The following is a 12359-nucleotide window of genomic DNA, read 5'->3' as shown; positions in this document are numbered from 1 at the left end:
TCGGACTCCTATAGAGACTTTATTTCTTTGGCCAGGAGAGGTCTTGTAGATAATAAAGAAAAGTAAGCGTTCATGTGATGGTCTGGTCTTGGAGCATTAGTTTGATTGGAGACAACTCTGGAAACATAATTGTGAAATGAGACTTGACCTTACTGGTTGGCTTTTTGTGTGTGTCTATGTACACATAAAAAAAATATATAAATCATACATGTATATGCATGCATGTTTTTTCACTGCAAGCCTGAAGTTATGTGTCTTAAGAGACTCGTAAGAGCAGAAAGGACAGTCATTGCTATTGTGTTTGTTGGGGGAGAAAGGGCTTTTCTAGCAACACTGCATAAAATTGTATTCAGTGTTGGTTCAATTTGCAGTTCCAGTCTTCTGGTCTTTTTCAGTAGGGAGCCGGACCTCTGAGATGCATCCTGTGGGTTTAGTCAACTGTAATGCTAATTCTTCAGGTCTGCAAAGGGTCAAACAGAAGCCCTTCCTTTTAGGTGCATATTCTAACAATACCAAATTTTGGAAAACACACGTCAGTATAACACTATTCACTTTGATTAAGCTACAGCAGTTTCTCCTAATCGGTGGTTAGGTTGCAGAGGTGCAGAAACCAACGTACATAATACAAATATATAGAAGCATGTAAGTACAGAGGGAATAGCATGGTGGTTAAGGAGTTTTAAATGAGAGGCTGAGGCTGAATTCTTCTGCTTTCACTGACTGGATCGTCTGTCTGATGCTGTGTAGTTAAACTGCTATCACATTTCCCCATTTACTATGTGAAGAGAATGCTTTGGGTCCTCTGAATTGATACTTAAAAATATATAGTTCTGTTCTGTGTCTACAGATTTCTTTCATACAAACCTTTCTTTCTACCTGCTTATATGCAAGATATGTTTAGGAACGACTTGAATATTTGGTCCTCAGCATTGAAATGTGTGGTAAGACAGTGTATTTAAGATTTTTAATGAATGCATCGAGGAAGGCAGGGGGATTGAACTTTGTGTATGTTACAGCATAAAAAATATACATACAAAATGGTAGAAAGAAACCCATCCTAACAACTGGCAGTGGTTGTGTTATCCCTAGCCTATTCATCTGGTATATATTGTAGCGTAATTCTTTGAGGAGGACTCAAAGCTAACAGCAGAAATGTTTAGATTTTCAAGCTGCTTTGGGTGTTAAACATATTAGATATCTGAGTAGACATTAGTTTGTGGCCTGATATTTATTATCACAAATGAAGGCATACACCCAAAATATCAAGTGGCAAAACCACAGAAGTTTGACATATGGTTATCCCAGCTTCTGAAGGTTAGACATCTGTATAGCTGTTCAGCTAGAGCTGGCATCTCATTAGTGCAATACAAAAATATACTACAATGAATCTTGAGTCTATAAAACAGCATAATAGTCTAATCTGACATTGCTTTCTTTCTGCAGAGTTTAGTTACTTTGTGTGGAAAAACTACATCAGCACCTTTAAATCTAGAGTAGGTCTCTAGGTTTATATCACCAGTCTCTGGCTGAGATCTAACTCTTGAAAAATAATCTAGTTTTTCTTAGAAACTACAACATCCTGAGGGGATTATGAAAACTTCAGAATACTTTCAAAATACTTCTAGAATACTCAGATGTTTAACTGTGCGCATCTTGAGCTTCCATTCCACTTAAAGTGCATAGCAGTGCTTAAGTATTTTGCCTATAGAATGAAAGCATTTGTTGCCTTTTAAGAGGCATACTACTCAGATTTTTTGTTCAACTAACTGGATAATTTTATAAATTTGATAGTGTGGCTTGTCCTTTCGTTGTGACATATGCAGAGAAGCTCCTAGAATAACTTAAATGGGTAACTAATTCTGAAAGAGAAATAAACTAAGGAGTCTTGTGGCAGATGAAAGCAGTGCATTTTAATTTTAGGCATTTGGCACTGGTTTATTTCACAAATTTAGTTTTAATTGACTAGCAAGTCAAAAGAGCTAAACCTTGCTTGGCCCAGATATCTTCCAGTTTCCTCTCGTTTGTAGAATCAGCTGGCCCACCCGCCTACCTACCAGCTTTTTCAGTAATATTTTTCCTTTTCTACAGCTAAAAAGAACAATCTTTAGCAGCTTTTCCCAGCCGTCAGAATTCTCAGTCTATTTTGCCTGCTCCCATGAATATCTCTGCTTAAGCAAAGCTGTGCTGCTGCCCTTCATTCCAGAGAGCATGAATCATCTTAACTTTGTATATTTCTGTACCTATCTATATAAAGCCAATAAGGATGGGGTGGTTCCAGTTTTGTTAGGCTTCAGGCCAACTCCAGAGTACGTAGAGTTTAATATTCTATGGATTGCATGCGAGTAACAAGGTTTTGTTTAATAAGAGAAGGCATAGGGTCAGCTCTTCCCATGCCTGTCCTCTCGTGTAGTTTCTCATCAAGGAAAACATGATTTGGCCTATGGAAAAACGGACCATCTCCCTGCTTTTCTTCAGCTTGCTGTTAGGGAAACACTTTGGGAGTGGTTGTAGAATATCCTTGTGCCTGATGCTACTGCATCACGTAGTCTTCCCTGCTAAAATGTGGAGGAAAGAGGTCCTAATTCTGCAGCTGCAAGGCAGATTCTTGTAGAGTTCAGAAGTTGAGCAGAACAAAAGGGCTGGAAGCTGCTGCCTGGGGTCCCTGCTGCTTCCTAGTGGAGATAGGGCTCTTTCTCTTTCCTCTTCTCTCCTTTTGTTTGGAGTCCATAAAAGTATTTTGACTATCCGATACTTCCAGAAGAAGGTGGTCTGTAATGCTGCATCTGTTCAGAGCTGGCTCAGTAGCTGTCTTCAGGGAGGAAGGCAGAAGACATCTGGCACACCACACTGCACAACTTAAAATGACAAACTCCTCATTCTTATGAAATGAGTCCTGGCTTAGTTAATATCCACACAGAGCAGTCATCAATGTTGCTTACTTCCAGCCCCTGCAAATTGCTCAATGATTTCTTCAAGACTTGCTGAGGTAAGGAGTAAGAGGGGCCAGGAGAAGGCTTTAAATATTGAAGTCCCTTAAGCTTTTATTAAATAGATAGGATCCTACTGCTAAATAAAATGCTAAACATATTCTAGGACCTCAATGACAGACACAGGAGACAGGGCAAGTTCTTGGTTAACAGATTGTCAATTTCCTTCACTGTTATCTTTAAAGCAAAGGCTTTTAGTCTCTGTCAGTGTGTAAACCTCAAAGGTTTCACCTCGGTAGATGATCTAGCAGATAAGGGCTTTTCCTTAATCATTCTTTTTTACGCACAGAGTGGCCAATACTTCTTAGAAAAAACACTGTTTTCAAATGCATCTTTTTAATTGCTTTTCTCTCTTAAGGGATGTTGAAATAAGACTTACGTTGAACTGAACGGTTTCAGCACTTGCTGAAAGATGCTTGTGTTGGTGCGATGCTTCATCCTTTGGAATGATTTCCTTTTGTTTAAACCCATGTGTTTAATCTCTCAGGTATCAAATTTTGAAACGAGTCAGGACACTTTTTTCAAGCCTTCAGATGTGACGTCACGAACACAGATTTCTTCCAAGAAGCACTTTGGAAGATGATTTTAAGAATACTCATCGGAAGTATTATTTCTTCATAGTGCTTCAATTGTTTCAATAGCCCATCCTCTCATGCCAGTGAGTGAACTTCTCAAGCATTATTTTGTAACATTTTCTTAACGTTTCTTAATTGTTTTCAATATATGTTGTTAATTGTGAACTTCTAACCAGGATCAGACTTGCATTCAGGCTTGATGCCACTAGAGTTTCTTGCAGACAAATAGTCTCAGGAGTAGCTAAATAATTAATAAAAATAGTTCACTTTAAAAAAAGTTAACACTGGTTACGCTTCTCATCAGAAACTTAGTGCGTAGTTTAGAAATGGTTAATCATAAAACATGCTGATGTACTTACTAATCACGTTTTAAATCGCATATTAAAGATGTGGGATCACTAGTAGAGGGTAGCATAGGGTTGTTTGCTGTAGTTTAAAAACCTATTAACATATTTCAATATTGAAATACTTGGAGTTTCCAATAGCCATTCCTGAGCCCTTTATAAACTACATTTATGAATGTAATCTTGGAGATTATGACTGAGGGCCCTTGGCTATAGAGTCACTTTGTTGCTTTTAACTTTGTTTTTCTATCCCAGTCAGGAAGAACATTCCCATTCTTGTTCAGAACAGAAACAAACGTAAGAATTGCTTGATTCATGCAAAATGGTAGTGAAAAGCTTTCTAGTTTGTGGATGTTTATGATTTACTTTGAATATTTTCTGCATTGACTTTCTCATTGTCTACAATCTATTTAAAGAGGATTTTCTTTGTTTTTCAAGTGATCTGTAAGTTGCAAATCTTGTTGGCACTGATGTATTGGAGTGGGAAGCTGCTGACAGAAATACAGGTAGTGAGCATTTCTGGGCTTTATTTCCACCTCTGCAGCTTCCTAACAGTGTTCTTTTGAGGCAGCCTTATACTGAGTGCCCTGTGTTCAGGGACAGATACTGGTGTGCATCCATTTCAGAAAGCGTGCCTGAAGTTGGGCTTCTGAATGAAAACCCTCACTAGAGGGTTGGGTACCACAACTTACTCTTCTTTGTAACTGAGAATTTGACATACCTGCACATACCATACATGCAGTCGCCACCTTGCAGTGCTTCTTTGGAGATCAAGGGTGATCAAAATCATGTTGTTAACATGTTGCTAGCAACCTACACAATGATGAAAAGACTTTCTAATTTATAATTCCTGTGAGTTTCAAAAGAGCTTACAGTTCAAAAGTAACAGATGTCAAAGCTATGCATTGGTGACAAGAGTGTGTTTTTGCATACTGTTTTTTTTAGGTGATTGAAATACTTGACAATACCTGCTGAAATTTTCTTGGTTATGTGCTTATGAAAGAAATATATTTTTATTAAAAAAATACTTCATAAAATTCTCAAATGGGTGTTACTTCATGACAGAGAGACAATGAAGATTTTTCAGAACCTTCAGGGCTCCTTACTCTGCCAGACAATGTATTAGACCTAAGTATAAATATACTTCCAGTAAAACAATTGAACAAACAAATTCAGCTCATGGGGTTAATACATTGTCATTCATTGTGCAGATTTTGTTAGCAAAGGGACTAGGCCTTGCAAGACATTGAACACCTTTCTGACATTGTCTCAGTGCAACCAGGTTAGGCCAAGACTGCCAGTACCACTGCTGTTTTTTCTTCATTAATCTTATTTTTTTTAACTGTTGAAGCAATTATTACAATCTTGTGTGTTATTGTCTAGAATTAAAGTAGAAGTGAAATAACTTTTATGTAAAGAAGATAGTTCAAGTAAGAAGGGAAATGAGTTACCTCTGTGTCTTCCTGTAACATCAATATTGCACTTAACCAGAGACAGACCATTGTCTTTGTTTCTCATTCACTTCAGTTACTGTTGGAGCATAACACTGGACCATCTGCCTTATGACAAATTGTTGTTTCGTTTTTTGTTTTTTTTCTTTTTGTACTACAGAACTAAGCTTGCTTTCTTGTTCCAGTGGTGCTTTGCATGCTGTCTATGTATGCTGCTGTTTTAAGATAGTTGTCACAAAAATGCCACCATTATTTGAGGTTAGTAATCAAGATGACCTGCCAAACTAGTGATAAATCTGTATCCAAGTAGTATATAATCCTTTCCTTCCTTATGCGTTGTGCTACCCACATGCAGACAACTTGCTGGTGACCTGCTGGATTTGTCCTCTGAAGGTCAAAGGCAGGGAACCTGTTTGAAGCCTTGGTAATTCAGGAAGCAACGTAACAAACCGTGACGCAATGAGGAGTGCCTGTGAGGGTCCCCCGTGCATACAGCCTTGTGGACCAAGTGAAATGTACTGCAGTAATGTACCTACCTGCTCTGGGTGTGTTTCTGTACTCCCTTGTACACGTCACTGACTTTATATGCTTGTTATTCATGAAGGAAATTTGGCTAAAACAGTTATGGCATTTATCAATAATAACTGAGAACTTAGTGCCCCAAACCTGCTAAAGTTATAAGTGGAAAAGAGCCTTCTGTTTCATGCTTTATTCCTAATGGTCCTTCCCGATACTGGTAGGAGGGTAATTGGTTAAGGATAAAATTAGTCAATCTGTGGACTCGAGTCCTTTATTTCAGTTGTTACTGGGTCTCACAGCTGCATTATTGGCTTGTGTGTGCCTTTTTTTTTTAAGCACTGATTTATCTGTTAATGAGGCGGGTGTTCAAACAACACTTACATTTGCGAGAGTAGGCATTTCAGCTGTCAGCCTCTATCCATGACAGAGAAATTTGGAAGTTGATGTCCAAAGGACAGATCGTCCTCTGACATAGTTAATGGTTATAATTCTCCTGCTCTTGATACCAGATACCATTTTTAAATCTTGTCTGCACAATGCCATTCTTTCCCTTCTTAGAAGGGGTGTGTCACAAACCCCTCCTCTTGAGGTATACTGCAGGAGGGCTGCCACATTCAGCCCTGGGCTGGCAGATGTGCATCTGTTTGAGCATTTGCATAAATCTGATAGCCTGATGGGTCTGCAGCACCTCAGATGGGAAAGAAAGCTGTAGGTGATGTTCTTTGCCTACTGAGGTAGCGTAAAATGCTGCAGAGCAAAGTAAAGGAAGGATGTGTTATGTAATGCAGGATGGGAAAGGAGACTTCTACAATGAAAAAATCACAAGCTAAGGTTGCCAATTTTTCCAGTATTTGGTACCTCTAAAGAGCAGCCCTCAGGATAATGTAAATATGTCAGCTTCGTGTAGCCTTCTGCTATAGGGAGATGAATCCCAACTGAACTCAAATGGAACCACTCAAGAATATTGTTTTCATTGGTTTAGGTAGCCAGGCATAGAAAGCAGGTTTAAAAATGTGTGAGACTGGGAGAAGAAGGGAGAGAGGCAATACAAAGACTTTCTCCAGAACTAGTTTTGTGAGTGCAGCAGAAAACCTTAACAGTGCATGTGTGTTGTTTTTTTTCCCCTGGGGTAATATGAAACAAAGCACTGCATTCTGTAAACTCATGGGGATTATCTCAAATGTGTGTTGCTTAAAAACATTAGGAAAGACATTTCTGAAGCTGCATAAACTCACTAAAGCTTTCCTTCTGTGTGGACTTCACCAGCAGCTTGCGAAGAAGCCAGGACTGCAGTCCCCAGGCTGTCTGGCTTTTTATGGGTTAAAATATTGCATTATTGGCTGGCCCATTTTTTGAATTTGCTGCCAATTAATCTTGCTCTATACGTAATCTTCTTAAACCTCTGTAGTGCAATGTGGATGCATATTCTAACTTGAGTTGCATAACTTTAATTTCCTGAAATAAACTCCGATAGATGCTCTGTTAGGAATACAGTATTTATAGGTATCATTTGTATGTTACTTATTGGGGCATTACCCAAATCATCATGGAGTGGTTCAGAAATAGCATGCAACAGCCGTAATACTGAGGAAGAGATGCAGGTCAGGGGTTCAAACACAGAGATTAAATGGATGACTTCTACCCTACTGTCTTTACTTTGTCATGCTTGCTGTAAGTAGATGTCAAGACCCTGTGGTATATAAACCCCTGCGCTTGCATTTCTCTCCCTTTTATTTTTTATTTTTAGTTAGCAAACCTGATCATTTTCCTCTGCTGATACTTACAGCAGAAATCTTACTGACTTTAGTGGAAACAGGATTTCCTGTGGTGATTAAAACCACAGGTGCTAGGATTAAGGAAGGCCTTTTTTTTTTTTTTTTTTTTGGTGGTACATACACTAAAACTGGAAAGATACAGAGAAGATTAGTGTGGTAACCCCAGGGCTGACAAGCAGATTTGGAAGAGAACCTGAGAGGATCAAACTGGGAGGTGTAACCATGGGGGAACTTCTCTGGCATTCACGAAATTTTTATCAAAGCTTCAGTCTTAACTAATTTGAAGATGGGAATTGGCTGTTAGAAGAAGGAATGCCTTTGAATGCAGCACTCGTGTGTGTGTTCAACCTTTTTTTTTAAAAAAAAAAATAATTATATTTCAGGATAGGAATTTTAGACAATTGATAATGGTGTTGATTTCCCTCATGTCCTGCAGTGTTCTTTGGAGAGCGTGGGCAACTTTACCACAGGGGAGCTATTTTTTGGGATGTCAAATCCAAGCTACGAAAGACAGGTAATAACTGTAGCAAGGAAATGCAGACTAATGGTATGGTCATGTTCCTTTCTGTTTGCAGAATTCTTGTACTTTTGCAGGAGAGTTATTCTAAGGGCCAGCTATAATATCTCAGTACTTCCTGAACGTTCCCCTTTCCTGTAAAATCTAGTAATATTGGCTTGAGGTGTCTTGGGATATTGATCCTGTCTGATGTTTTTTTCGTAGTAGCATTTAGATGTATTTTATTAAGGTACAGTTCTAAATACAGACTGCACACTGCCTTGTGGACATTACTGCTTGCAGTAATACGGTGTTCTCACTTGGTGGTGGAGGGGGTGGCATTCCACAGGATCCCAGAAGAGCCTCCTGAATGGCTTTCTGAGCCATATCCTGTTGACAGTTCTCTTGTGGTCTTTTCCACTGAGCTTACTGACTCCGTTTGCGGGAATGAGAACTTTCGTGTATGGATGTATTCCACTTTAATTTATATATATATACATACATATCAGAAACATACCTTCGATTTGCAAGTTGGCAAGTAGTTACACATGCGTATGTATATATGGATAGCAGTCTTGCGTGTTAAACAGTGTGTTATATAAAGTAGCCATTATCTTCTGGAACACGAGCGTTGCAGAAGGGGGCTGGGGTTATGTGAAATGCAATCCTCGCGGCAGTGGGGCTGCTTGTATTAGTAAGGTCAGCAGGATTTGCTCTCAAAATTCATATAGGCATTACTGCGCACACTAATAAAATGTACAGTACAGAAGTGTGGACTTGTACTTCAGTAAACATAATAAACAGAAAAATCTAGAGGGTTATTATGGTGTATATATTAAAATTTTCCATTATTTGTCATCTCCTTTTTGCCTTACCTTTATTAGGTGCCACCTCAGCTCTACAAGTTGAACCTTCTTACGTGTGCTGTTATAAAAAGGAGAATTCAAAAGTTTTTGCCTAGTACCCCGCATCAGAATAGCTGAGATTCTGCATGACCACAGCAACTGCTGCTGATTTCTGTGCGTGCCACAAAGCATTAATTGTGCAAGCATCCTACAGTCGTCATCAGTGTGCGAGTTTACAAAAGTCACCTCTTAACTTTTAAAAGTTATTCCTCTTCCAACAGTGTTCTTTAGTGTATGAAACGTGGCCAGCCACCTTACTTAATGACCTGGTCGTCAGCAGTTTTAGAAAGATTATTGCCTTTGTGTTTCGCACAGCACATTTGCGTATAACCAAAACAATCTAAAAAGAAACCACAAATTGTAAAATCCTGACCACATAATTTTTAAGTTAATAGGAAACATGAAACTTTTAAGTTTAGTGAAGTAACTTTCCAGGTGTCCCTGTTTTTCTAATAAACAGTTACTGTTTATTAAAAAAAAAAATCAATATATAAAAAGACGGTATTGTATTGAATTAAAAGTTCTAGAACAGATGAGTTCTGTTCTTTCCCTGTGTAAATGCTAAGGGCCAGTTCCTGCTTTCTGACTTACAAAGCTCCCACTGACAGCAGCCGCACCGGATAAGTCCATTTCATAGAGGTAGAGAGAATGGGTAAGTGCAGGTTTAGTTCACCTTTAGTGCCTGGTAATCCCAACAGCTTTTGAAGCTAACGGGTGCTCATTAAATACAAACTGGTTTGAAATGGATAAAAATAAAGAGCGTTTCATGATAAAATACAAAGCTGTAATTAGGATGTCTTTTGACAGATACATGAAGCTTAAAGGTAGAAAGTGGAAGCTGAATTACCTGTGGAGAAGGGCACATGATTATTAAATTCTGGTGATATGGCTTTGTCCAGCTTTGAAGAGTGCGTGTAGTTTCGCTCGGTAATTGTTGATAGTCTCTTCTGTGCAATGCTTCCTTTAGTGAGGTAAAGCTGTCACCCATTTAGAGGCTGGTACCCTGGGGAGGGAGGCGGGGGAGAGACAAATACGTGCAGGGGAGAGTGAGATCAGATAAGTCATGGTGTGTATATCGTGATGTATATGTTCCAGATATTTTCCATTTGCAAAATGGAAAGTCGGTGTTTATGGACGCCGATGTGCATTTTAATGATTCGGTGAGTAGGTAGGTGTCCTTTCCTGGGGCGAATCAGAGCAGCTCAGGCATGTGCGATGGGCCAGCTGCAGCTGTTGGGGATTTAGCTCAAGTGGCCGGGGCTTTCGTAACAGAAAAGCCGAAGCCTGTCTGTGCCGCTGCTCCTGGGAAGTTCTGCGTGGCAAAAACATCACCATGGTGATACCAGAAAGTTGTAGGGAATTCAGCTTTGTTGCAGCGGTGAGGCAAAACTGAGATCTGAACCCGTGTAAACCTGACACCCCCTGTCACACTGAGAGGGTCAGAAATAGAACCAAATGGGCCACCTCGAATGCAAACAAAACAGATGGGTTTTAGACTGGCTAAGAAAAAAAAAAAAAAGTTTCTGAGGAAACATTCCCAAATCAGAAGGAATCTCAGCAGCATTCAAAACCTAGTCAGCCTGGTGTGCTGTCAGCCTGGAGGCATCTCTGGTGACTTCTGCAGAGGGTTCCTCTGGAGCTTGGGCCTCCAGCACCTGTGGACGGGGGCCCCGGGGGACTTACGGGGCTGCTTCTTGCCAAAAGAGATGGCTATGTGTGTGTGTTTGTTTGTTTTTCTCCAAACTGGAACAAATGCAAGAATCTGGGGGGATCTGGCAGGGCAGGAAGGTGTCAAGCACTGTCCCCAGGGCTGCTCTGAAGCCCCAAAGGCAAGCACTGGGCAGTGCATTTACAGCAGCCAAGTGTTGTTACTGGGCCATGGGGTTAGAGCAAGGTGTTTCTCCATGGGTTCTGCTGGAGCTTTTGGAGGAAATAACTCAATAAGCCTTTCCTTTAGAAGTATTTGCAGTTGAGGCACCTCGTCCTACAGCGCTGGTTCTTCAGCTGAGCAGTAAAGTCAGTGGAGCTGTGAGATGTAACAGCTCAAGGAACTGTCCCCTCGGTTTTGTACAGGTGTGTTGCAGAAGTGAAACCAGCTGAGTCTACATGTTGAGATTGCTTATTTATTTGAGTAATTCTGGAAACGTTGCCATTCCTGTCACTGCAGCTGTGTTTTTGAGGTCAGTAGGAGCAGGACATTGACATGCACAGCAGTAAAAACGTGATGTTGTGGCACAGACGTTTAATCTGGCCTTGCAGGAATTTGTGGACTTAGGCAGAAAGCACCCTTAGCTCTTGGACTGGGGAGGGTGCAGCCTTGGTTGTGCCCACAGTGCCATACACACCCACCTACTTCCAAAGGATGAGGAGAAAGTTTACTTCTAAAAACTGTGCGTGTGCACACTACTTGTAAATATATATTCTCGGTTCCTTTGCTTCTCTGCATCTCTTCCTTGCAGCTTGGCAGCGTTGGCAGGACTCCTCCGTGGGGGAATCCTGCACAACGCAAGCAGCACACAGCAGTGCTGTGACCTCCCCAGCCTGTGGCTGCCATGGTTTGGAGGAAGCCCTTTTCTGTGCAGATGCACCAAGAAAGAAGAAGAACCTTAATTCAGAGGGGGCTTTGGGGACAGAAGGGGCGAGGGGGAAGGAAAAGGCTACTTCATCATTTTACAAAGTTAACGCTGATGTACAGGGCTGATAAATGGGCTGTGAAAGAGCTTTGCGGCACAAAGTTGTGGGACGTGTAGCGGCCCCTGGAATGATGGCTCCAGGGAGTGATGTCTCCAGGGCAGGGTGCAGCCGTCCTCCCGAGGTCACAGCACCAGCCCCCGGCTGCCTGCACGGCCCGAGCCTGCGATGTTCGCTGCGGCCGAAGGAGGCAGCGGAAAAAGCTGAATTACGGAGACAGCCCGAGGGTGCGGGGCTCCAGAGCTCCTGTCAAGTGCGGGCGAGGAGGTACGAGCACGCCTCGGGCAGGAGCGGAGACCTCGGGGAAGGAGCAAATGCTGCTCGTCCCTCCCTGCCGGGCGCGGGGCAGCCAACGTGCTGGGAAGGGAAGGGGCAGAGCCGGGGGGGGACACTCCGGGGCGCTCCCTGCCCTCTGCCCGAGCTCCCACCCGGCTCGGTTCCTCCTCCGGAGCAGCGCTGCCGCTCGGCCCGAAGTAATACCGGGCGCAGGCAGCCTCAGAGCCTTCCCTTTTAGATAGGAGCGGGGGGGAGAGAGCCGGGGCGGCGGGGTGCCCCCCGCGGGGGGGAGGCGGCGGCGGGCGGCGGCGCCCCGGGCTGGCTCCCCGCGGCCCCACCA

The 12359-nt window shown here is 41.9% G+C and overlaps 1 protein-coding gene across 1 annotated transcript in view; it reads left to right on the top strand.

Annotated features, from left to right (window-relative positions):
* Positions 1–11756: 11756 nt before the first annotated feature.
* Positions 11757–12359, top strand: part of TGFB2 (transforming growth factor beta 2) — a gene marked incomplete at its 5' end in the record, with an annotated part of 72010 nt that continues 71407 nt past the window's right edge. The window contains 1 exon segment of the mRNA XM_083827639.1: positions 11757–11996. Within this exon segment, the coding sequence (XP_083683765.1) occupies positions 11757–11996 (240 nt within the window).

Source organism: Anser anser (genome assembly GCF_964211835.1).
Source record: "Anser anser genome assembly, chromosome: 3".
Lineage (NCBI taxonomy): Eukaryota > Metazoa > Chordata > Aves > Anseriformes > Anatidae > Anser > Anser anser.
This window is presented reverse-complemented; position numbering and strand designations above follow the sequence as displayed.